The sequence below is a fragment of the Aythya ferina genome (assembly GCF_964211825.1).
Source record: "Aythya ferina genome assembly, chromosome: 24".
Taxonomy (NCBI): domain Eukaryota; kingdom Metazoa; phylum Chordata; class Aves; order Anseriformes; family Anatidae; genus Aythya; species Aythya ferina.
The window spans coordinates 1,136,368-1,160,873 of record NC_140322.1 but is presented as its reverse complement, the minus strand read 5'-3'; the positions used below and the strand labels follow the sequence as shown (position 1 = coordinate 1,160,873).

The 24,506-nt window shown below is 54.4% G+C and overlaps 2 protein-coding genes across 6 annotated transcripts in view; one reads left to right on the top strand and one right to left on the bottom strand.

Annotated features, from left to right (window-relative positions):
- Positions 1 to 22: 22 nt before the first annotated feature.
- On the bottom strand, positions 23 to 21,366 carry PTP4A2 (protein tyrosine phosphatase 4A2). 4 transcript variants are annotated; one of them, XM_084497110.1, is made up of 7 exons: positions 21,311 to 21,366; positions 20,682 to 20,755; positions 9,956 to 10,613; positions 8,272 to 8,364; positions 3,725 to 3,855; positions 1,577 to 1,651; positions 23 to 452 (listed from the first exon to the last, which is right to left on the bottom strand). In XM_084497110.1, the coding sequence occupies exons 3-7, from the start codon at positions 10,049 to 10,051 to the stop codon at positions 344 to 346; spliced, it is 504 nt and encodes a 167-aa protein (XP_084353236.1). In that variant the 5' UTR covers positions 10,052 to 10,613; positions 20,682 to 20,755; positions 21,311 to 21,366; the 3' UTR covers positions 23 to 343. The 4 variants fall into 4 exon arrangements, with proteins under 4 accessions (XP_084353236.1, XP_084353237.1, XP_084353235.1 ...); XM_084497111.1 differs by lacking the exons at positions 20,682 to 20,755; positions 21,311 to 21,366 and adding an exon at positions 19,503 to 19,677; XM_084497109.1 differs by lacking the exons at positions 20,682 to 20,755; positions 21,311 to 21,366 and adding an exon at positions 18,187 to 18,393.
- A 298-nt stretch (positions 21,367 to 21,664) lies between these two features.
- The window catches only part of KHDRBS1 (KH RNA binding domain containing, signal transduction associated 1), a 21,180-nt gene continuing 18,338 nt past the window's right edge, over positions 21,665 to 24,506 (top strand). For both annotated transcript variants that reach the window (XR_014685618.1, XM_084497096.1), the window contains exon 1: positions 21,665 to 22,192. Coding sequence is in view for 1 of the 2 variants with exons in the window: in XM_084497096.1 (XP_084353222.1) it covers positions 21,793 to 22,192 (400 nt within the window). In the remaining variant the exon portion in view is untranslated. The remainder of the gene's footprint in view (positions 22,193 to 24,506) is intronic.

Below are 24,506 nucleotides of genomic sequence, written 5' to 3'. Positions count from 1 at the left end.
TCTGCACAAGCCAATGCTCTGCTGGTTTTCCTTAGACATAAAATTTACTTTATTTCTTTTCTTAAAAAGTTAAAAATACAGAAGGTTCAGAAACTGATTTTCTTTTCTCCTTGCAGATGTTCAAACTGCAGCTTAAGGAGAAAACAATCCTTCACTGAAATGTTTCTCTTAATTTTTTTTTTATTTTTATTTTTTTTCCAATCATCACCACCATTAGGACAGAGGTTGAGGAGCACTGACTCCACCACTAATTTGATGACGTAGTTTGATTCCAGATTCACATTTCCAGGTGCCAAGAGTCCAGAAAACAGCCATGCTAACTTCTGCCTTCGTCTGAGATTTTCTATTGAACACAGCAGTGACCGTTGGCATCTCTGAAGCGTAATCGCATCTTAGGTCGGTATTTCTCAAGGTAAAGCAGCTGTTTGGAATTGAAAGCTCCCCTCCTTTTCCTAAAACAAACAGAATGAAGGCTAATATCAATGGAAAACGTACTGCTTCGATCATCATATATATTCTAATGTAGATTAGTCCCCATTCCAAAGCTTTTCTGTATCCATAAAACAACATTTTGGCATCCATCGACACTTTGAGGAAAGAAATTAGAGCAGCACATGCAGCTCGTTATCTACGTGCCAATATTGAAATCAAAATCCCATTAGCAAATTTCAGCATCTTTTCTTGGATTGGGAGAGTTTATTTCCAGCACCAGCAGCAGTCACTGAACACCACAAGGTCACCCTTTCCTCGCAGACGCATGTGCTACTTGTATTAGCTAAGTAAGACCATGACAGTCAGTTAGAACTATATAAGAGGTGCTCAGAAAAGAACTTCTCAATGTGAAAGGTACTGTAGCTAGGAACATAAAAAGCAATTTAAAAAAAGGAAAAGTTCAGAAAAATCTGTTGACATCAATATAGTTTACAAAGATAACTGGAGACCCTGGGAATCCATAAAAGGATGAATTGCTTTTTTGACAAAGCTCATTCAACATCAATCTTACCTGCTGGGCTTCATTTCAAGATCTGATGTTATTGCTAAACCAACAGGGCTCTGCATTCTCATCCTTTACCAGTTTTGCTATTTTCCAGACAAGGTGGCTGCTGACATTTCCTGAGTGGATAACGCACTCATGCGCAACGTCTGTAGGAGTGCTGATGCTCACCTACTTGCTGGAGAAATGGAGCTGCTTGGGGGTCCAAACTCACTGGATTTATTATTTTTTTGAATGAGGAGCAATTAGTCCATGTCCAGCTCCAGCCACAATTTTTACAGCCCTAGCCTAGGCTGCCTCCCCCTCCAAGTCCATAAGCTTTGGGTCTTAGTCCAATGGCTTAATACATAAGCCCGGATTTAAAAAAAAAGGAGGAGGGATATCATTTTTTAATCCTCATCTTGACGCAGAGAAAAAGGGCACAAGCCTCCAGCATTAACATCAAAGTCATGTTCCATATTGTCAGGATATAACAACTAGAAAACAAGTGAAAAAAATCTAACAAACCTTTATGGAGATGCATGCTGTTCAAATACAACATAAAGCGAGAATTTATTTCGAGAACGAGGAAGCTTAACTTACTGCCTTATAAACTGAACTGCATCTTCGTACTTCATTCCACATTCAATGAGAGCAAGTGCAACCAGGACAGGAGCCCTAAAGGAAAAATCAATATTTAAGGAAGATCTGGAGAAACAATAGATTGAATCCTTCAAAATGCATCAAATTAATCTATAAACAAACAGCTTAAGTATTTCCTCTTTAAATGTTATCTACAGAAAGCTATTTGCCTGCTGAGTATCTCATGTAAAATTTCTTTTAGCAGGCAGCTCTGTTTCCAGTGGACACACACACACACAAATAGTGTTCCTCAGTGTTTGGTGGTATGGAGCAACAGCTCGAGATGGTTATGCTTTGATGGTACTTTCTCATCTCACTATAACCTAATTTTCTACTTTGGTAAAAGAAATCTCTAACATCACCTGGCTGTATTTTGCTTCTTATACTAGGTTTAGCTGTACCTGAGAGAGATCGGTGAAGCACTGCACAGCTGACTTTTACGGATAAAACTTATTTATTACATGCTGCTCTTGGAACTGGGCATTCCAGCAGCGATGAAGTACAGCTTTCTGCTTTGGGGTCCTCATTTATGAGATGAGTTAGGAGCACAGAGCTGGCTTTGGAAACAAGCTGAGATCACAGCACACATCGGCTTTCTCCTGGATTGGCGTTCACCCTGCTGAACACGTAGAGTTGCAACAGGCACCTCTGGTGGCACAGCAGTAAGGGATTAAACAGGTGCTAGCAGTTGGACAACTTGTACTCATAGCTAAACAAAAATACAGCGCAGGAGAAACAGCTCGCTATCGCTGCCACCTGCATAAAAAGAAGAATTCACTTTCCAAGGGGAACAATCTGAAATCTCAGTTGCTTTGAAGAAAAAAAAAAACAAAAACAAAAACTGTTTACTGTAGCTGAGTTTTAATGCCCTGCTACAGGCACAGTTTGCCAGATTAAAGCTAAATCTGTAAAGCTCTTCCTTTTCCCCTCTGCCACAAACGGTCTGAGAGCAACAGCAGAAAGGTAATTGTGTAAGGAGCAGATACAGCACACGAGGCTGCAATATATACACAAGATGGGAAGCTTCTGGTACAGTTTGGCCTGGCATTATGCAAAAAAAAGGCAGTTTAATATCACTTGTTACACGTGGCCACCTTCCTAAAGACGTTCCTCAGCTAAAAATAGAGCAGAAATGGACAAAGAAATCATGTTAATTGCCTTGGGTTTTACCTGGCTGGCTCTCGTCTCTAAATATTGGCCATTTCTCTCCGTATCTCTTCATTTCCCCAATCTCTTCCTCTCCAGAGGAGAAAATTTAAGAACTTGAAGCACTCCAACTCTGTTCGTACTTGACTTTCTTTAATCCACCTTTCTTGCCTACTCATTCAGATCCTTAAATATTAACAGTCCCATGGCTATTGTAAGAATACTAACGGTTAGGCTCCATTTTGTCCTAGTTTTAGGACAAACAACACTCAGGGATTACACTTGGGAATACGAAGGTTGCATTTAGCTTTCTGAGCAGCACTTTTTATTTCACCTTGAAAGGAAGTTCTTCCCACAGAAAGAAGTTACATTACAAGTAGTGAGAAGGGGAGAAACACACGTCTGCATGTGAGCAAGAAATAAAAGCCTAACCCTTCTCTAACACTGAGGTGAAGCCACTTTAGAGTAAGAAAGTCAATAGTTGAACCAGTTTTTCTAAATGCTTTTTGTATTTACCACATGCTTAATATTGTAGAGTTGGAAACAGGAGGAAATTTTAAAAATATGTACAGCTTTAAAAATTGTACTCTGCGTGTATATTGCTTTTGTCAAAAAAAGTGTAAGAGACCTAGCAGAAGAGACCTCGTTTTAGCAGAAAAACAAACACTTCCGAACTAGTAACGCCTCTAATTGCCTGTGCATCGTCCGTGATTGAGAGAAGTGTTCTGAACAATCACTCCACATTTTTCTTCTGACACTAGATCAGGCGTATGACATTACTGAAGATTTTTAAGCTGCAATAAATCTCTTTTGCTTAACGACACAATCGTGATGATGATGCTTTAAAGCACTACGTGGGACAAAACACGGATATTGGCATTTACCTAACACCTTCTGCGAGCTACCTCCCAAATGCATCGACTAAGCGAGCCCAGCAGAAAGCCCCGGAGGCAGAGCACTAACCTGCCCAACCCTGCAACACAGTGAACAGCGACACAGCATCCAGGCTCTTCGCGGAATTTGGTTTTCAACAGGTTTAGCCAGTCGTCAACTATCTGATTCGGGGGTGGCGCTCCATCATCAAACGGCCAGTCCTTCGAAGGAAAAAAGACAGCAGCTCTAGACAGGTGTTCCTGAAGCACATGCACACAATCACAAATTTCATCTGTAGGCAACAGCACGGTAACCATAACCAGGAGAAGGAAAATATCCTGTAAATATTTGTGCTACCCTAACAGTTTTGTGGGTATTTTTCTAGTTAGAAGTTTGCAAGTCAATATCATAATGCAACACTAAATTTTTAACAACCATTGCATTAGGCTTTTCAATAAAATTTAAGTAGAACTTGACAATAACTTCCGTGTAGAGTAGGTTTTTTTAATAGCTGCCTTTGAAATCTCATTTTACTAAAAAGTGTAAAAATCAATGGACGTTTCAAATAAGTATTTGACAGAGGAGCACTGTAAACTTCTGCCTGTGATTGTGTCAACCTTTTAAAATACTATTTGTACTGCGGAGATGGTACTCCACAGCAATTTAAATTAAACAGCCTGCACAGCTGTCAGCGCACCCAGTGAGCAAGACTTACTGTTACCTGGCTATTCGCAAGCCAGAAAAAAAAAAATAAATCATATTTAAAAGCAAAAAAGAGTGCTTCGACAATGGCAAAGTCAACAAAGCAGCATTTAAAGCTTCATTCCTGTCTATAAAAGGGGTTGCCGATATTTAAGCTATCCAGGCCACCTTTAATGTCATCAGAATGGCTGGAAACCAAAATTACACGTGAGAAGCTTCCCATTTTCTCGAGGTCACAGCTCCCTCCTGGAACCCGCGCTGGGAGGGGTACTACACGTCCTGCATTTCGAGCACAAACAGCACATTTCACAACCTCAGGCACGGGCAGTGCAAGGGGAAAAGTCCTACTTCGGGGTTATTTAGCACTTTTCATTAGCAGAGTGCAACGCGATTTCACAAAAGAGACTGATAACCAGCGTTTGGTGTTCTTCAAAAACCTCACAAAATGGAAGGGAAAGTGCTTGGAAAGGAGCCCTCCTTTCCTCCTTTTCCTTCACTGGCTGGATCTGAGTTTTTCCAAGCAGTATCTTGAGAACAGGTTAATGTCAAGCAATATTCTCTGAACCCTGCAAGAACATGGGAAAGCTGAACGAGCACAAGGGAAGGCTTAAAAAACGCCAGGCTTTTCCCCGGCAATGCACTTACTGCTGCCCCGCTACTTCCTGACCAGCAAGAAGAGCTGAGCATGGAGCATCTCAGCCCTCCAGACTGCAACCATTAAAAAGCTGCGAGGTGCAAACCTGTCAGAACTGCAAAACCAAAAATCTTCACGTTAATGAAATCCTTTTACATCTGATTAATTCGGAAAGACAAAGCCTGGAAGCGTGCAGCACTCCTTTTTAAAGGAAGGAGGAAACTAAAAATACCTGGGACAACACGGCAAGCTGCAAGGCTATACAACAACATCATAAAGTAAATCTTTTTCTTTCCAATAAAAGGCTTTTACAAGATTTTCCACTCAATCACACTCTGCTAGCAGTATTATTTCAGGCCCAGTGTCATGCGCTGTCCCAGGGAGAAACGCCTGGGCAGTCGAGAGAAGAGGCTTTACCCGCTGCAAGATGCTTTCTGCTCAACCCGACCTGCAGAGAGCAGGATTTACATTTCAATTCTGCGTCCTACTTTTGGGTTAGGTTAAAATCCCTTCCTGCAGACCACACGCAGCATGTGATTGCATTACTTTTGTTTGCGTGCCAGTCCTCACGTCCGCACAAGGCATGTGCTGCTGTGCGTTAATTAATGACCACCCTCGTTTCTTGGGAGAGCATCACCTCCCAGTCCTGGTACACCACTGGCATGACAGCAGCGCTGACGGGATGCTGCTCAGAGCAGGGAACGAGAGTAATTCTGGACCAGAGGAGTAATAGCAACCAAGTTTTGCAGGTCTGTGTTGTCTTCCTCCCTTAATTACGAGTTCTGCCAGCAACAGCTCCGAGCACCTGTCAGACAGCACCGGGAACCAGTTGCTGGGCTCCCCGAGCAAAGCAGCCATTAACAAACAGGATGATGCACCAACAGACACCGCAGCGCTGCTGTGTCACCCTGCAGGAGCTGGGAAGGACGACGGGCAGTGACAGCAGCTCCCATTTACCCTTTACCTGGAGCAGTTTTGCTCAGCAAAGCAGCACCTGGTTTGTCAGCCAGCAGCGTCCGCGGGACTGACAGCGCAGAGCGGGGCTGAGCCAGGGCAGCACCAGGGCTGTGAAGCCACCAAGGTCCCTTTCTTCAAAGCCCAGGTGCAGGAGAACTGCTGGCACCTGCATGGGATGAGACCACGGCCACCAGCGTGGGGCTGTCCCTCCTTCAGCACCGAGGCCGTGGTGGGGCAGAGGCAGCAGCGAAGGCACCGCTCTACCGGGCGCTCCCGACAGCACGGAGCAGGAAGAAATCCACAAAAACGCATCTTAGATCCTCACCACGAACAAAACTACTGCAGCCCTCCTTGACTGCTAGTCAGTGCAAAAAAAAATAGCAGGAAAAACACTTTTTTTGATGTACCATTTTTACACCACCAGGCCTCGCACACGAGCGTAGCTGTAAGAAGAGCGCAGAAAGCCCCCGAGCCGACCTCCATCCCTGCCCTGCCCGGCTCCTGGCCTTAATCTCTGTTGACAAAGCCCCGCAGTAGTACTACGCCAGGCAGGGAGCAGCTCGCTCTCCCGTTTCTCACTCTGCCATCTGCCAAGGCATCTCTCTGCCACGCTGTGCCCCACGTGCCGGCGCACGGCACCGCAGCAGGGGAGCGGGTTGTGCTGAAACGCCCTCATTTTCTGGGGTCTCGCCACGCTTCTGGCCCCGATGGTTTTAAAACAGACACCAAGCCCCATCAGGCTGCGTTTTTAATCTTTGTTATTTTTACAGGCAAGTGGTAGCTTTAAATAAAGGGGGGATTTTTTCAGCCAGCTGGGAGCTCGCCGCTTCCGAATAGCGACAGGGATCAGTTTGGAAAGAACACTATTAACGGGAAGGAAAAGCTACGGTTGTGTCAGTAACTGGTTACCTGATCCCACACAGCCAAACAGCTGCAATACAGCCAGTTATGAAGGCAAGATCACGACTGGCATCATCAGTATCAGCGATGCCATCCTGGTGGAGCTGGACACAGGGAGACTGCCCTTCAGTCTTCAAGGATGAACTCAGGTCCCTGCTGTGCCACGGGACCTGATATCCCCTAAATCCCGGCTTAAAGCAGGGCTCCGAGGGCTTACACACCACAGGTTCGTCCTTCCAGTCTCTGCAAAGCTTCCAGGTCTCACAGCTAGAGGATTTGCAGGGTGCCTAAGCCCAAGAGAGCTCCAGAAGGAACAAAAATGCAGTTCCAGCGTGCAGCTGGGGGCCTGGCAGCCCCGCAGTGCCCGAGTTTTCCAGCAGCACGGAGGCACACATGGCTGCCTGGAAGCGGAGTGAATGCTTCCCAGGGCCAGGAGCCAAGAAACCTGCCTGATCTGCACGTGGAATTTCACAGACACGCCGGAGTAGGAGCTTTTCTCCTAACGGAAAGCTGAGGGTTTTCCTCCGGCTGAGCCTTTATAAAAACAAAACCCAACAGCCACCACCGGCACACAACCAGCGGCACCAACGGAAGGGGACGACCTGCAAGGAGGAGGCGAGATGCAATTCCTGGCCTCACAGCAGGGTGTTACTCACCCCAGTAAAATCAACTGATTGTATCTAACACACTGCAATAATTCACAAGGATTGCCTGGAAAAATACTGCCCGCGAGGTTAATTCGAACACACCCCTACTAAAAAATAAATAAAAAACACACACCTACTAGAAAATAAATAAAATAATAATAATAAATGCTCAGAACAGCCTGCAGTAGCAGCCAATAGAGGCAGTAGCTGTGCAAGAGGATTTCCTTCCATCTGCCTGGCAGGGAAGCACCAGCACTGTGCTCCCAGCCACGGATCCCCTGGAAGGGCCCACAGAAACCTGGGTCCTACCCAAAAGCAGCAGCCCACCAGCGTGGCACTGGGGGCTCAGCACGCAGCAGCTTCTGAGCGTGAGAGAAGGGAGCTTTATCTTCATCCTGAGAAGGGCAGCTGTAAATGGAAAGCCAACAAGTGCTCCGTGGAAAGGACTGAGCAGGTTGTGTGAAACACGAGGCTGAACAGAACAAAGTCCGGGGATTTCTCTTTGCATCAGTATCAACCTAGTCACTAAAACGCATCCTGAGTATCCCAACCAATCCAGAAACCCAGGAGCAGACATTTCTATCCCAACTAAAGCACTCGGGCTGACAGAAATTCATCAGCAGGTACATTTCACAGAAGCACTGTGAATTTATCAACACCAGCTTTGGCTGATGCAGGGGAGCACACAGCTTTTGACCATTCTGAAGCAGTCACAAGCTCTTCCCAAAGCACGAAGCTGTCCCCAGCTCTCGAGGACAAGCAGTTCTCACGTATAGACAGTGGTAAAGACAACTCACTAGAACCTGGATTCCTTCTTTTTCGATAGGAGCTTGATCGTAAGTGGCATCACAAACTCGCACCAAGGTTGTCACTCCGTACTTCTTCAGCTCCTTTAGGAAGAAAGGAAACACGTGAGCACACCGCCAGGAGGAGAAACTCAAAAACTTCCTCATCAGCTGCGAAAGTAAAGATTTTACACCACACCAGAGGTACTACCTGCACGGTTCCCAGGTGACTGCACGACAAAGGAGCCAGCTGTGAAAGGAGCGTTTATGACCCGCGTTAGGATAAGGGCTACGAGTGACAGGAATAAACATAAAACTCCTCTGAATTATTCCTCCCTGGGGAAACGCCAGGGTGGAAAAAAATGCATATGTAAGAGCAAAGTTAGAATAGCTGCTTCTCCTCTCCACGCAGCTTCTTTTTGTCTTTAAATAGCAGCCTGGAACTGGTCGCTGCAGCCAGTGTTGACATTTTGAGGCAGGGAGGAACAGAACACACACCCCACCATACTCCAGCTTCCTTGTAATGCACTATAAGTAGCACATTGTGCTAGATAAATAATCAGAAGATCAAACAAAAAGCTGTTCCAGTTCACTTTGAAGGTTGATACAGCGAGCAGAATTTCCTCTCGTGTTTGGGCTGAGTCAATATGACTTTTAACAATTAGCAGAATCTGTTCCAGACTCGAGCCTCCTAATAAAGGAAGACAATCCACAGGCTGAAAAAACAGAGACTAAAAAATGTGGCTTTGCGAACAAATTAACCACTAATGCATGAGCGGACTCGGGGTGAAGAGCAGGCTGCTAAGTGATGGAAGTCTGCTGCAGTCAGCCAGCAGTATCAGATGACAGGATCTCCTGGGAATGAAAAGGGCCTACGTAGGCAAGATAAAAGTCCTCTGGATACAAAGGGCACAAAGATACAGCGGGTTTGGAGCAAGCTGGAGCACAGAAATACACTGCAATACTATTTCGGTAGCAGATACTCTGTGTGTGTGTAGTAGGTGAAACTATTTGTCACTTTCTCAGGTCAAATTATTAAGTTTTGCTGTATTTAAGGCCTTATTGTGTCAGTCATGCTCTGTTTCACTGTCCATCTTAACAGAGTCTTCCCACAGTCCGAGCCAGGCAGCTGTCAGGTGCTTCAGGTGCCAGCATTTATCCCTGGAGAAGGACAGCTCTGGGATCAGCGGGGCAGTCTGAGAAAACATCCTCAGAACTAAACATCAGCGTAAGCGCTGCGCTTAACCCTGCCTTACAGAAGTTCAGGAATCAGTCACAATTCCATTAATTGCTACTTTAAAAGCCAGAAGATGAGCAACGTATCAGAAGCACCGTATTATTTAGTGAAAAATTCTGTTTAGAGCACAGAACATGCAGTCCTTCAGAAGCCAGGACAAAAACAATGGCAAGGGTGCAGGGCTGTGCTCTGAAATGGGAGCTCACCCTGCCCCTCTTACTTAAAGAAGTGCAAGATTTGGAAGAAAAGTAATCAGCGAATTCTCTTCTCATGCTGTCAAGAGAATGTAAACAACGTATTTAAGAAATATTAAAGAAAAAAAATGCCTTGATTCGAGTAGCACGTAACACAGTCACAGCTTTGTGAACCACAGGTGTGAATAATTCTACAGAAATGATGAGCACACAAGGAAAACGGAAGGAAAGGAAAGAAGGATGGCATTTTTTCTGCCTGCCTTACCTCGATGAACTTGCTGAGGGTTGCGTTGGTTGGGTTGTGAGTGATCAGGAAACGCATGTTCTCGTAGGTGATTTCCACGGGGGCTGGACGGTTCATAATGGCAAACAAAACGGGTGAGGGGCAAAAAAAAAAAATAAATCAATAACCTTGGAAACGTTTCACAGCAGAAAACATTAAAAAGACCACTAAAATGGCTGGGATTGATCAGAGCTTGCTTCGACGTGTTTGTTCCTTAGAGACTTCGCTTCTAGGAAAGCAGGTTTGCTTCAGAATCCACTCGAATTCAGCTTCGGCCTCAGCTGCTGCAGGTGGTATCCTTCAGACTCCACGAATTCTGACTACATGCAAGACTAGGCAGCCTGTTCTACATTTAGGCACTGGTAAGGCAAAAAAGTAAGGGCAGGTTTTCTCTCCACTTTGTTTTCTTGACGCTTAGTTTTGCTAGAGTCAGTAAGAGGAATATGCTTCCAATGGGCAGAAGATATCCCATATATTTGTGTTCGCTGTGTCCGGAATCTTCAAGGCAAAGTACTTATGGCACGTGAAACCCCCCGCTCTCGGCTCACTTGTCAGCCAGGATGCTGTGCTGGGCCTGGCAGAAGTCTGCCCTCACGCTCAGAATCGCCATAAATGTGCGCCGTATATTCCAACAGAACACCTGCAAGGAGAAGAAAACAGCACGTGAGAGGAGCTCTTGCTTCTGGCTCCAACTATTAACGAGCCTGAAGCTCTGAACCATCAGTAGTGGTGTGAGCTGCTGAAATTAGTCAACACCAACTCAATCATTTCTTTTAGAGCGGCACAAAGCAGCTTCCCTTTCCTCCCATTGAAATTCCGACCACCTGAGATTTGAGGCTGCACGAAGAGCCCCAAAATGAGGAGCAGTTCAGGAGAAGCCCCTGCAGCTGCTGCTTGTAAACGTTTGAGAGGAACCAGCAGGGTAATAAACACACATAAACTGCACCATTGATTCAAGCTCCTGCCATTCAGGACGATTTATGACACCAGGCATGACTAAAACTGCCCAGAACAACACGCTGCCGGTGACTAACACCCCAACAAGCGAGGTCATAAAGAGCAGGAGGTAAACAGGATGCTAATTCCACCAAAATTAACATTTTTTTAAGTCAGAGCGAGCAGAATAATGGAAAACCACCAACTCCCAAGCCCAACAGAAACAAGTGCTCACCCCGAAGCCCATCAGGACAGGCGGAAAGCGGAGGCAGGGCTGGACCCACTCCTAGATTAACGAACTGCTTGCTAATTAAAGCTCTCTGTTTGATGAGAGAGGACTGCCTGCGTTTCCAGGTGGGACATGGCTGGGTCCAACACACCAACCTGAAGTTGTTGCCTCCTGGCACTGCAGGCTGTGCCCACAACGCGACAGCTTCGTGCTCTCAACAACAGAAGCACTACGAGCAGGAACAGGAGGGAATTTCAACTGCTGGTAGCACAGGAGCACCACCAGCACTGCGCCACCGAGCTGCCAGCAGCAGCAGGGAGGAATCCTGCAGGAATTGGTCATTTCCAAAGCAAGCCCGGGGCGTTAAAGCTCCCAGTCCCAGCAGAGGATTCCCACTCGCAGCTGGTGCAGCAACAGCAAGAGCTGATGGGCCTGCTGAGAGAGGACGGAGCTCACCTGAACTAACCCTGCGGGGGACATTTAAGGCTGAAAAACTTGGTAAGCAACACGGCTCCTGCTGCTGCAGGTGAAACAAGGTTTGCTCAGCTGTTTTTAAGCGATGTGCTCAAAGCTGAGCTTGTCAGGAAGATGCTGGTGAAGCTTTCTGAGGCCGTGCCAGGCTGAGATTTCGCTCAGATGACACCACTCCGTCCCTCACCTCCTGCTGGCTCGCAGAAGGAGCCCTCCTGGGCCTGGGGAAATTCCCCAGCAAGCAGAAGGAGGCCAGCGATGTGTCACGTCTGCAAGGGAGTCGGAAGGCAACGAGCTTTGTTAGAGCTTTGTTACCTCCTCGTGGGTACAGAGCGACTTCAGACGCACCAGATTTCATCTGCAGAGGAAGGAAGCAGCTTTGCTGTGCAGGGAAACTGCACCAAAGGGTGAGATCTGTTTTGGAATCGCGTATTGCCAGGGCAGACCCCTAAACTGAAAGGAATAAGGTGCGTAAAAAGCAGAAAGCCAAAGACCTGCTGCAGACACTTCGCATTTCTAAAGAAGTTTTAAAGCAGCTGAGTAAAATCCAAACCAGCCCAGAAGTCACAAAACCTGCAACTTGAGCAAAGTTTGCCTTGAAAGGGCAAAGTGAACGCAATTAGGGAAACACACGCCTGGAAATTCACACCCCGAACCCGCGGTGCGCTCAACGTTTTAATGAGACCCTCGCTTTAAAAGAGTCAAATTAAGTAGTACAAAAATACCTTTTTCACTGACACGAAGTCAAAAATCACCCAAAGAACAGCAATTATTTCCTTCAAGAACAGCTCTCAACGCCAAAAAAACACATTAATTAGATTGCCAGAGGCAAGAACAAAGATGTTTCCAATAACCTCCCCCAACCTGAAAGCAGCTCTCGCCGAGTGACTCGAATACAGATTTCGGAAGGGGATCCTGGAACATTTTATCAGCACCATGGTGAACAGAAGCCCCACGGTTACAGCAGCCACACGTGTCCAACACCTGTAAAACTATGCAGGAAAATGTTTTTTTCCCATAGAAATACCAGGATGGGGTTTTCCACCCTATTTAAATATAGGCTCAAGCCACCTGATGCACCCTGAAGGCTTACACTAGAGGAACGGTCCCCAAACCAAGTTTTTAGGACCTAAAAAAGGTGATTTGAACCAAAACCAGTCATCAGCACATCTTGGGGTAGGAGATCAGAGCTGAGAGCCGAGTACCAGCAGCTTACAGCATTTCAGAGCACGCCGTCCCGGGGGGGAGAGCGATTGTGCCGTATTTAAACAAATCCTTTACACATTTTTCCTCTTCAGCAGCAATAACGGGGTTGGAGGAGCCTCCTCCAGCGCTACCCGAGCCGTGAGCCGCATCAAATCAGGTCATTACCGCTACGCTTCCCCTCCCTCCAGCGGATCAGAGGGAATTTCAGCCCAATTACTTGAAAGATGGTTTCTAAGAACTATTTACCGAGCCATTAAGGCAGGAGGCGGGCAGGGGACAGGTTCCAGAGCACGGAGCGTGGCACAGGGCAGCACCGGCTCGAGCCCCGCGCCTGCTCCTGCCTGACCTTGACCACGCTGCTTCCAGGAGCTTGACTCATCTGCCGAGCAGGAACGCCAGCACCTTACCTTCCCCGGAGGCGTATTACTAGAGCGTTTAATTACCTAATAGCTCAGGAGTGATTAAAAACGTAAGGCGCCGTATTTAAGCCTGAAAAACGATTTCCAGAAGGGTAAGAAGTTTATGTAGCGCTCAATCCTGTTTTAAAGCAGCCCTTCCGCCCCTCACCTCAACTGCAACGCCACTTAGCTCGAGTTTAGTGAGCAACCAGGCCTCTGGTTAGGAGCAAAAGGGGAAAAACCCCGTTGTGGGAAACTTCTCAGCTCCCCAGGTGAGCGCTTGGTGACGCAGGGAGGGAGAAACGTCCAAGTCTGCACCTCGAAACCCCAGGGGAGCTGCGCGCCACCCGGGCGATGACGACCCACAGCAAGGCTGGCTGCACAGCAGAAAGCAAGAAATGGCTTTTCAGCTAATTAGCCCTCTTCCTAGGCTTGGAAAATGAGGTGGAGCAGGGCTGGGCTGAGGGAGGGAGCAGCCACCTCACACATCCACACCGTGAATGGGGCGCGAGAGCTCCCTGGGGAACCAGAGAGGGGAGCGGGGCAGCAGCGACAGCGATTCCTGCAGCTGAGAGGAGCTGGCAATGCCTGGCAGTTAGTTCCCCACATCGTTTGACTTAATTAGCAAGGAATAATCATCAATCAAGACGCCTGTCTCCCCAGCCATGCTCAGTGGGCCGTGACAGTCCGTGACAGGACTCACTTAGGCTCCGCCACGAGCTCGCGGCCCTACCTGCGGGAACACCTGGTGGAGCCTAATGGGGCCAAGCTGAGAAGAAAGTCCCCAAATCCTACAAATCTGCCTAACGTGTAAGCGAGGGGCAGGCCTATTAATCACCAGTTTGTTTATTTAGGCTCCCCAGCTAACTCAGAGAGAGGAGCTGAACGAATTCCTGACTTGACAGAAATCTCAGAGGGTGCCCCAAGGAGCAAACCACCCGGCTACAGCACCCAGCAGCGCCTTGACTCCTGAATGAGATGCTTCAGCGGGGCTCTTCCCTTCTGAACTGCAGCTCTGCAAGCTCGGGGACACGGATTTGATGAAAAAAAACGTATTAAAAGGGACAAGGGAGCTCCCAGTCCCACCGCCTCCCAAGCGCACGGCCAGGAGCGCTTCCCGAGCCGCACGGCGACAGCTCAACCGCCTGCAACAGCTGCAGCCTGCCCGGATTGCAAAACACAGATACCTCTGGAAAGGTCACCCGGCTCACCTTTCCAAACAACCAGAGCACAGGATGCGGAGCAAAGCCCGCTAATTTGTGAGGAGAATACTTCGGGGTGCAGAGAGCGCTATTCTGAAAGCGCCCGCGCTCGCTCTGCCCCGCGAGCGGGAATTCACATTCGGTGCTAAGGACCTTAGGTAACTGCTGATTTATTTTTTTTCTTTCTCCTTTTCCTCTTCAAGAAAACCTCATTCCTGTGGTTTGTGCTCGCACACGTGAAACCAGCCCCACGCTGCGCTGCCGGTGCAAAACCTGACGGTGAAAATTTCCACCCTGCGAGCGCGCCGCAGCCCTGCTTTTCCTGACGTTGGCGGTGTGCTCGGTATTTATTTCACTTCCTCTTCCTGCATCGCTCCTCTGAACGACCTGCGGCGTGCCAATTCTCCACCAGAAGCGTCCTGAAGACCCAGCCCTGCAGGAGGGGCTTCAGCGAGGCCCCCAGAAGCAGCCGGCCCCAGCACGGCACAAACCCACGCCGCTGAGAACCGAGATGGCCTTTTCCGAAGCACCAACCCCCCTAGCATACAGAGAAAAACTCCGGAGCCAGCATTCTTGGAAAAAAGCTCTTGAACACGCTCCGAAGGAAGCCTGCTCGGGACGACACGTGCCCAGAGAGGGGTGAGGTCAGAATCTTACTGTTCCACCCTATCCACCCCCGCGGCGGAGCTCCCTCCCCGCGCGCTGACAAGTTCTGCCGGTGACTCATGCGTTTCCTTTTGCACTGCCCCCGTCGCTCCGTCCCAGGCCGTAAAACCAACAGCAGCAGATACAAATCTGCCTCTGCAAGATATTAAAAAAAAGTCCAGATTATAAAAAAAAAAATTTTTAAAAAAAATCTTCATTTGGAAGTGACGCGCCAGGAAGCGATACGGCTCTCAGATGTGACCCAGCAAAAGCACCAAAACTCGAGCACCGCACACCAAAACGTTTCTCCCTCAGTCTGGGTGAGGTCAAACCCGTCTCCAACGCGGGCATCAGCACGTGGGGAAGCCCATCCTGGAGAGCTCGGAGGTGAAATGCTCAGCCGTAGCCCCCGAGCCCTTCGGACAGGGCTGGCAGCGTGCCTTACGCTGCAGTTTTCCTGTCCGGTGAGCCAGAACCTGCTTCGCCGCTTAAAGGGCTGCTCTGACATCTGGGAGTTTGCTGAATGCTTTCCCCACCCACCACCTAGTTCAAAAAAAAATCCTTCAGAAGACACATTTGAATATTACTGGCATACCCAGAAAGTCTGAAGTTACCAGAAGCGTTTGAAGTGTAAACCAAAAGGGCCCCCCAAAAGACAGAGGGATCCGAGCTCACCGCTCTCCTCCTCACACCAAAAAAGCGCATTTAACTCAGAAACATCTAAGTCAAAAGTAACTTTTAGTCAATGCTTCGTGGTTACGGGACTCTAAACTAGTTTCTAAAGCTCAGCAGGGTGAGCTGAGCTGCAGCAACTGCTGCCTTCTGGAAATACATCGCCCAGTCGCCGGCCTCCCCGGCGGTTCGGAGGAAATATTCTCACACTGAGGATCAAGGATCTAAAGGAAAAAAAACCATTAACAAGTCAAGCCGGACTTGAAAGCGATTTCCAACCACACAGCAACAGGGCTATTATCCTGCGGAGCTCCAAAGCCGAATTACTTGCACCTTACTCAGCTCCCTTTGAATTTGCCATCTACCTCTGCTGGAAAAAGGACTTGGTGGGGAGCCGGCTCCTGGGCCACGCTCCCGCGGCAGTTAAAGTCAGCCTGGAACTGAAGCTCGCTGATAAATGTCACCGCACGGCCACAACGTCACAATTGTTCAACTCCGGGGTGCATTATTTCGAGCAGAGCCGGGCTCCTGGTGCAGATCGCCGGGAAGAATTTAACTCGTTGGCAAGGGGGAACAAAGACACTGACACAGCGCCCTGAGCAGAGGCAGCAGCCGGCCCCTCGAGGTTAGAAGAGAAGGGATCGAGAGATTTAGGGCTCCTCTCACCTCAGAGCTGTTTGAAACCCCAACCCTTCAGCAGGAACCCACACTGCCAGACCAGGCCGAGCACAACCAGCACCGCACAGATCCCTCTGCATCACCCACAGCTCTCCAAAAACCCCCCAGCACCCCCCACAGCACCTCCAAAGGGCCCCCACTCGCCCTGCAGCCCCCCAGGAGCCGTGTTTGCAGCTGGGGGCTCCCCTCCTCGAAGTGAGGATGGAAACGTGCCCTCGCAGGAGGCCGGTGCAGCCCGGCTCCGGCAGGATAAGGCAGTGGAGGCCGTTCCCCGGCGCGGGGCAAAGTCCTGGGGCAGGAGCGATGCAGCCGGCTGCGGCCACAGCTCAGCCCCGTGCCAAGGGGCAGAGGCAGAAGCCGCCGTTCCCGGGGGCTGTGGGCACCCAAATCCCAAGCAGCCCCCAAAATCAGCCCCGGGCACCCCCCCCACCCCGTCTTGCTCCAGCTCCCAGCAGCTGAGCTCGCGAACTCCGGCTGTTTGGAGGCGCTGAGTCATAAGAAGAGAGAGTTTTTAGGCTGCTGCTGGCGGTGGGTTTAGCTTTTTGCTTTTTTTTTTTTTTTTTTTTTTTCTCTCCTTTTAAACACCAACTGCAGCTCTGAGTCAGAACCCGACTGCTCCGCTCGGGGAGCGCCGTGACAGCCAACGTGCTGCCTCGCGCCGACGGCCACCAGCACGCGGCTGCCCCGCCACGAAAACCCCAACCCCGACCCCACGGCACCGGGAGCCTTCCCACGAGGGCGCAGGGGCTGCTGTGACACCCCCCGGACCTGCAGCCCCCCCCCCCCAGGGCAAACCCCGGCCGTTCCCAGCCTCAGCCCTTCGCTCCTGGCCCCCTCTCTCCAGCTCCACACCGCTGCCCCTGCTGCAGCCCCAGGAAAAGCCCCGCATCCTGGCCCCTCTCCCTTCCCAGCTCCACCTCCGGCTGGAGGAGCCCCCCCCGAGCCCCCCCCAGCCCCCCAGCTCCCAGGGAAGCCCCCTCCCCTTCGCAGGCCGCCCCCAGGGCAGACACGAGGCAGGCTCCCCACCGCCTCCTCTCCAACTCCTTTCCCACCACCGAGCCCCCCCCTCACCTCTGAGACCTCCAAGTGCCCCCCCGTGCCCGGTACAAGCCCCCACGCACCCCCCAGCCCCCTCCCCACCTCCCCCCTCGCTGCAGGCCCAGAGGCAGTGAGCTGCCCCCCCGAACACCCCAAGGAGCCCATACAGGAGGCACAGCCACTGCCCCAAACTGCCCCCATGGAGCCCCTCACCCCCACCCCACAGGCGAGGGGTGCCCCCCCCGGTCCCATAACCGCCGCTATCCCCAAGAACCAGCCCTGGAGGGGGTGGGGGGTGACCAGGGAGCCCCCAAACCGCCCCCATCCTGCAGCTGAGGGTTGACCCCCAGCCCCTACCCCACCAAACCCCTAAGATTGAGGACCCCAAACCCACCTCCTCATGAGGGGAGGGGGGCGAGAAAAACCCCACGGATCCCCCCAAATCCAGAACCCCCCCACAGGGGGGCACCGGGCGCCCCCTTCCCAGCAGAGCCCCCTCGCACCCCAACGACCCCCCCAGGCCCCAGAGGGGCTCCGGGACCCCCCCCCAAGCCCCCAAAACCCCCCAGGACCCCCCCCTGAGGCCCGGGACCCCCCCAAAAACCCAAGAAAGGCCTCGAAGCCCCCCCCCCAACCCCCCCCCAGGCCCAGGCCCGCCCCGGGGCGGGGGCTGCGGGGCCTCCCCCGGCCCCTCCTCACCCGGTGCCCCCCCCCCCAAGCACCGCGGGGCCCCCTCACCGTGGGCATTGAGCGGGCGGCCTTCTGCCGAGCGGGGCCGGCGCCTCCCACGCAGCGGGGCCGGGAGGGGGGCGGGAAGGGGCGCGGCGGGAGGGGAGGGAGGGGAAGGGGAAGAAGGGGAAGGGGAAGGAGGCGGCGGGGACCGGGAACCGGGAGCCGGGGCTGGGTGGGGGCCGCCGGGGCCCGGCCGCTGCTGGAGGGAGCCCGGAGCCCGCGCGCTGCTGCTGGAGGACAGGCCGCGCCCCCCCGCGCCGCGTGGTACGGTCCAGCCTCCTCCTCCTTCTCCCCCCCTCTCAACGCTCCGTGGTACGGTCCGCCCGCCCCGGCTCTGCCCGCTGGGAGAGACCATCTATAACCAGCGCGGGGGGGGTTCCGGGAATAAGGGGGTGAGCAGAGCAGCGCGGGGAGGAGGTGCCGGGCCCCGCCGCCGCATCCCGGGATGGAGGCGCGGAGCCAAGCGCGGGGCCTCCTCCGGGCTACAGGGAGCCGCTGCCGCCCTCCCGCCGCCATCACCGCGCTGCTGTCCCCCCCTCTCCTCCGCGCGGTGGTACGGCCCGCCCCGCCCCTCTGAGCGTCGGCCCGGCCCTTCCAAGGCAGCGCTGGGGGGGGGAGCGCTGGGTCCCGCCCCTCCCCCCCGCCGCACTTGGAGTCGCCCTCCGGCCCCACGTGCGCGCCGGCCCTTCCACGCCAGCACCTCCCCCCCCCGCGCGGGGAGGGGTTGGTACGGCCCGCTCCCCCCCCCCATCCCCCCGCCCGGTGGTTCGGCCCGCCCCGCCGTTCCCACGCCTTCCGCCTGGCGGGCGCGGCCGCTCCCATTGAGAAAAAAAGGGGCAAGGGGGGAAAAAAGCCCGAAACCGCCTCAAAACGGCGAGCGGCCGGCACGGGAGCGTGGGGCGGGGGGGAGAAGGGGACACGGAGCTCCTCGGCTCAGCCACGTGGCGCTCGGGAGCTGAAAAAAGCGACCTGGGCTGCTGTAACGGGCTACAACCGGGCCGTACCGGGCTGTACCGGCCCCCAGGCGGCCCCACCGGGCACAGCGCGGCTCCGTGCCCCCGGCTCCAGCCCCCTCCTCCCACCCGGCCCCGCTGCCCGTTGAGTGCAGCCCGGTGGAACCGAGGCGGAGCCGCCCCCGGGAGCGGCACGGCCCCGCTGGGCTCGCCCCGGTGCCGTTCGGTTCCTCTGCCCCCCCCCCGGGTGGAGCCGCCGCCGGGCCGGGCCCCGCTAGAGGGCAGCCGGACACCGCTCCGGGCTCCCGGGGGGGGAAAGCGCTCGGCCCCGGAGGGGCTGTGCTCGCCCGTTAACACCGCGAGGAGTACCTTCATCGGGAGCCGCAGCCTGCCGCCGCCTTCCCTGCCTGCCCAGCCCAAATTACCGGAGCTGAGCCCGGGGGCAGGGCGGGCGGGCCGTCCCCACCGGCATCGCCGCCGCTCCGGCCGAGGGAGGGGGCAGGAACAAGGCAGCCTCTGTGTCCTCCGCGCCCGCAGGAAGCCCTCGGCGGGGCCCCTCGGGCCGGCGGGGCCGCTGACGCACTCCCATTTGCATAGCGCCCGGTGCCCCGGCCCACCGGGCCCCTTCACAACAAAGGCGCTGCCCGGCCGGCTCCTGCCTCTCGCCCTGCCCCGTCCCGGAGGGCCCCGCGTCCATTTTAACACCCCGGGATTCTTTTTTTCAGTGGCTGCTGGAGGCTCTGGCTGAGCTCAGGGCTGTGCTGCTCGCTCTGGGGGCTCCACAAGGTTGTAACAGACAAACCTCAGCCCCTCTGCGCCCCAGCAGATCAGGCTGAGGACAAATAAAGTAGAAGTAGCTCAATTTACAGATGGGGAACTGACCAGTTAAGTGTCCAGTTCCACTCAAGAAGCCTGGAAGAAGTTGGAAACTGGTTCCAGATTTCCAAACTTCCATACCTGGACCCCATCGGGCAACCTTCCTCTAGAAATTAAACTCTAGAAGAGCCGAACGCATCTCTTTTGGCTGAAATTTTTGGGAGGGATGAGTCCAGATCAAATGGCTGATGGCAGCCGTCCCTCACAGCAGCACAAGCACAGCAGAGGGGCTGGCTGCAGCAAGGGGAGAGTTGTGTGTGCTCAGCACGAGGCAGCAGGTGGAAACCCTGGGGCAAGGACAGCGTTTCCAAGAGCAGAGCTAGCACCGCCTTGCTCCAGGAAGGCGCCACGGCATTTACAAGTAATGCAGCTGTAAGGACAGGACAGGCAAGGAAAGCGAATCTCAGTGAAACATATCCAAAAATTACACTGAAGATATAAAACCAGGGTGGAAGAAGAGAGAGCATGCGAGCAAGGAAGGCCCTGACAGGGGAGGCACACATTAGGCACACGTATCAGGGAGCCATGCAACACCAGGAGCTCCCTTCGAGGCAAGGCTTTACAGGCACCAAAGCGCCCAAGCACTGATGCCGAGTGATGGCTGTGCACAGGTTCAGCTTAGAACCAGCACCCTTGGGGAGGGGGCAGCACGGGGCCCAGGCTTGCCGTTACCTGCTGCCGACGGAGGCCGTTTGTCCACGCACATCGACTCCAGCCCCACACAAGCGGCTGCTGCAAACTGGGCCCTGTGACGAGACACGGAAAGACCAGATGAGATTCGTGTCCTTAAGGGGATGAAAGATGTGTGGTTCTACCAGCTGTAAAGGCCATCTCTTTGGGTCATGAACGTAAAGCCATCAATAAGGGCTGCATCCAAGAGCACCGAGGCGTCCCCTGCCTGCTCCCTGAACACTCGGTCCCTCCGAAAACCATGGCAACAGAACCCCACACAGACAAACCCTGTGTGGGAGCGGGCACCCTCAGTGGGAAAATGACCAGGGCTGCTCCCCTGGGCTCTGAGGCCCCTCAGAGCCCCCCGAGAGCCCTCTCAGGCCCCTCAGAGCTCCCTCAGGGCCCCCTAGGAGCCCCTCAAAGGCCCCTAAGAGCCGCCTCAGAGTCCTTCAGAGCCCCTCAGACCCCCTGAGAGCCCCCTCAGGCCCCCCAGCCCCCTCAGATCCCCCTGAGAGGCCTCCAGAGCCTCACAGGGGCCCTTCAAAGGCCCTCAGGCCCCCTCAGAGCCCCTCAAGCCCCGCCCCAGGCCCCTCAGAGCCCCCTCAGGGCCCGGCCCCGCTGCCTCGCACCTCAACGCCGTCCCCGCGCGGGCAGCCAAGTGCGCATGCGCGCAGCCGCTTCCCCCCCCCCCACCCCCACCCGGCGCCACCGCCTGTGCGCACGCGCGCTGAGGCCGCGGGGGACAATTCTCGCGCCGCCCCGAGACCAATGTCGCGCCGGCAGCGCTGCGCATGCGCAGTCGGGGCCGAGGGCGCTTCCCCGCGCGCAGTTTTTTCCCCCTTCACGGCCCCAGCACTGCGCATGCGCGCTCCGTGAGGGGCGGGGCGAGGCCGCGCCGCGAGGCCGGCGCTCTGCGCAGGCGCGGAGGCGCGCGGGGTGGTCGCGCGGGAGCCGTGGGGGGGGGGGGTAACCGAGGGGGCGGAACTTCCGGCCGCTCACTTCCGGCCGTGGCGCCGCGGCGGACGGTGTGGCAGCGCCGCTCCGCTCGGCCCGGCCCGGCCCGGCCCGGCCCGGTTCGGTTGGCTCGGCCCCGCCCCCGCCCCCCCCCCCCATGCAGCGCCGCGACGACCCCGCCGCCCGCATGGGCCGGGGCCCGGGGCCCGGTGGAGGCGGTGGAGGAGCCCGGCAAGGCTCAGCTCCACCGCGGCGGCCTCCCCGGGGCGGGGGAGGCCGCGGGGCCGGCTCCGGGGCGCAGCCGCCGCCGCCGCTGCTCCCGCCCAGCGCCGCGGGCACGGCTTCGGCCGCTCAGGGCCCCGCCGCTGCTGCCTCCACCACCGCCACCGCCGCCTCCTCCTCCTCCTCCTCCTCCTCCGGTGCCGGCGCCCCCACCCCGCTGCTGGCCGGGGCCGGCGGGAAGCTGGAGCCCGAGAACAAATACCTGCCCGAGCTGATGGCCGAGAAGGACAGCCTCGACCCGTCCTTCACGCACGCCATGCAGCTCCTCACCGCAGGTACCGGGCCGGCCGGGACCCCCGGCAATGAGCGGGGCGGGGGGGGAGGCCGGGAAGGTCCCGGGAGGGGCGGCGGGGCCGTTGTGGGGCCCCCCCCGGAGGCATGGGTTGGAGCAGCCCGGTGCTGAGGAGCTCGCTTCGCCCCGGGGCAGCCCCCGGTTCACCGGGGTGGGTCGAGCCCGGAGCCGGTGGGGGGATGAGGGGGGTTTAGAGCACGGTGGGGCCGGCCCTTTGCTTCCCCCAGGGGGGAGAGGCGCCCCAGGAGGCTGGGGACAGCGGGGTCCTGCACGGAGCGGCTGCCTGAGGCCCTGCGGGTTGCGAGCCCTCTGAGTTTCCCCTCGGGTGCTGTGGGTTAGGGCTCGTTTCGTGCTCGCGATGAGCCGAGTTAGGGGCTGGCAATGGCAGCCTTTGTTCTGCGCCCAGACCAGCCTTCGCCTTCTCCTTCCCCGTCGCTGTCCAATCGCCTGCCGGCTCGGATTTCTGCCTATCTGCACGGTGCAGCTGCTGCTCCCGCACTCGGCGGCCCTATCGGGTAGGCTCGGCTGCCTGCAGACCCCGCAGACAGCTTGAAAAGGGGAACGAGTGCCAGCATTCGGTGCCCCTCCGTGCTTACCGTGTGCCGGGAGGCACCGGCACGAGGACAGGCGCAGGTTTAGCCTGCAGATGCTCAGCTCCCCGGTATTTATCGTTCTGCTTTGGAATGGGCTCGTTCAGGGCTTTAAAACGTTGGATGCTGCCGTAGTCATCGCAGCATGAGGGGCTTCCCTAGCTCCTCCTGTGGCATGGGGAATAATTCTTCAGAAGGGCCCCCTCCCTTTGTGCAAGTAACCGAGGTGTGTCAGCATGGGGAACCTGGCATCGATTGTGGACGTCTCGATCTAAACCAATCAGTCCTGTAAGCTGATTTGCCATCAATTTAAGGTTTTTCATTAATAAACCCCCTCAGCCAGCTGATGCTCGGTGATAATGCCCCCAGCGCAGCCGGAGGGGTTTGCTGATTCCCGCACAAAGAGCAGCGCTCGGCCCCGTAGCAAAGCTTCCCTCAGAGAGAGGTGTGACCAGGATTTACGAGGGGGTTTTTATTAATTTAACATTTGCTGAGAGCAGACTGCTGCCTTGTGAGACCTAACATTGGGCACTGGAAGAGCTCCAGATGCTTCCTGCCTGCTTTGGATATTGCTGGCCTTTAGGAGCATCCACCAGCAGTCCGCGTTCAGGGCAATCAGAGCGAGAAGCTGGTGGAAGAAAAGCTGAAATAAACCTGAGGTTTAGGCAAGTGAGTCGTTGTGCAGAGGACCGGCTGCTCCCTGGATTGCTCACAATTCCTCTACTGCCGTGGCAGCCTCTGGGGCTGTCCCGCTGGAGGAGCTGCTCTGGAATTTAGGTCTGGGCCAGAGCTTGTAGCATGTACGTGTAGCACAACTTGAGCAAAGTGATTTTCAGACAAACACACCAAAAACAAAAAAGGCTGGTTACTGACTGACAGCCACCCTCCTGCCCCAGCCCCTTCTCAGGAACGCAGCCTGCTGGTGCTGCCTGCTCTCGGGAGGGAGAACCCCGCAGGTCTGCGCTGACACCGAGCCTTCCCGTGTAAAAACAGCGTCTGAAAGCAGGCTGAAACACTTCTGGAGTTGTAAAACTATTTAGCAGTCCTGAAGAAAAATCAGCAGTGTTCAGGAGTGAGCTGAAGGACAGCTGGGGGCTGTCACGCAGCGCCCTGAGCAGGAATTGAAGGCTGGGCTTTCTTGCACCTTGGGATACGAGCCAGTTTTGTACTGCTGTGATTTCGGGCTCTGGGAGCTTCCTTTCCTGCAGGAACAAGAATCCCTTCTCCTCTCTTTGGCTTGTGCCCCCCGTGTGCTGCGGAGGCAGGGCTGGAGGAGCTGCCCCCTGACGTTAGCTAGGCGCAGGATTTTTGGGGTTCTCGTGTTAATCAACGCACAGCAGAGCAGGGGCAGCGCGAGGAGCCCTCGGCAGGATCCTCTGCTGCCTGCCAGCCTCGTGCCAGCTCCATTTCATCTCTTCCTAGCAAGAGAAGAGGCTGCATGGGCCGGGCAGGCAGTGGCTGTGCTGCCAAGGACCCAGCAGGAGGCTTAGAGGTGGGCTGAGGCCACGGGGCAGCGAGGAGCTGTACGAAACCCCCAGCAGGCAGCTGGGCAGAGCTCTCTCCGCGTGGAGTTGGGCATGGAGATGATTTTATCCATCCCTGTGTTTCCGAGTGTGTACCCAGCCCCCCGAGGAGCTGTGAGTGCTGCCTTAGACCCGTGCCTGATGTCCTGAGCCGAGCCACGTGCCTCATTTCTCAATGCTCGTC

Coding starts and splice junctions, on each gene's coding strand:
- PTP4A2 (XM_084497112.1), bottom strand. CDS start 10,129: ATGTTTTCTGCTGTGAAACGTTTCCAAG. Junction 10,039..10,101: donor TGCTGTGAAACGTTTCCAAG/GTTATTGATTTA, acceptor TGAACCGTCCAG/CCCCCGTGGAAATCACCTAC. Junction 8,365..9,955: donor CCCTCAGCAAGTTCATCGAG/GTAAGGCAGGCA, acceptor TTCTTCCTAAAG/GAGCTGAAGAAGTACGGAGT.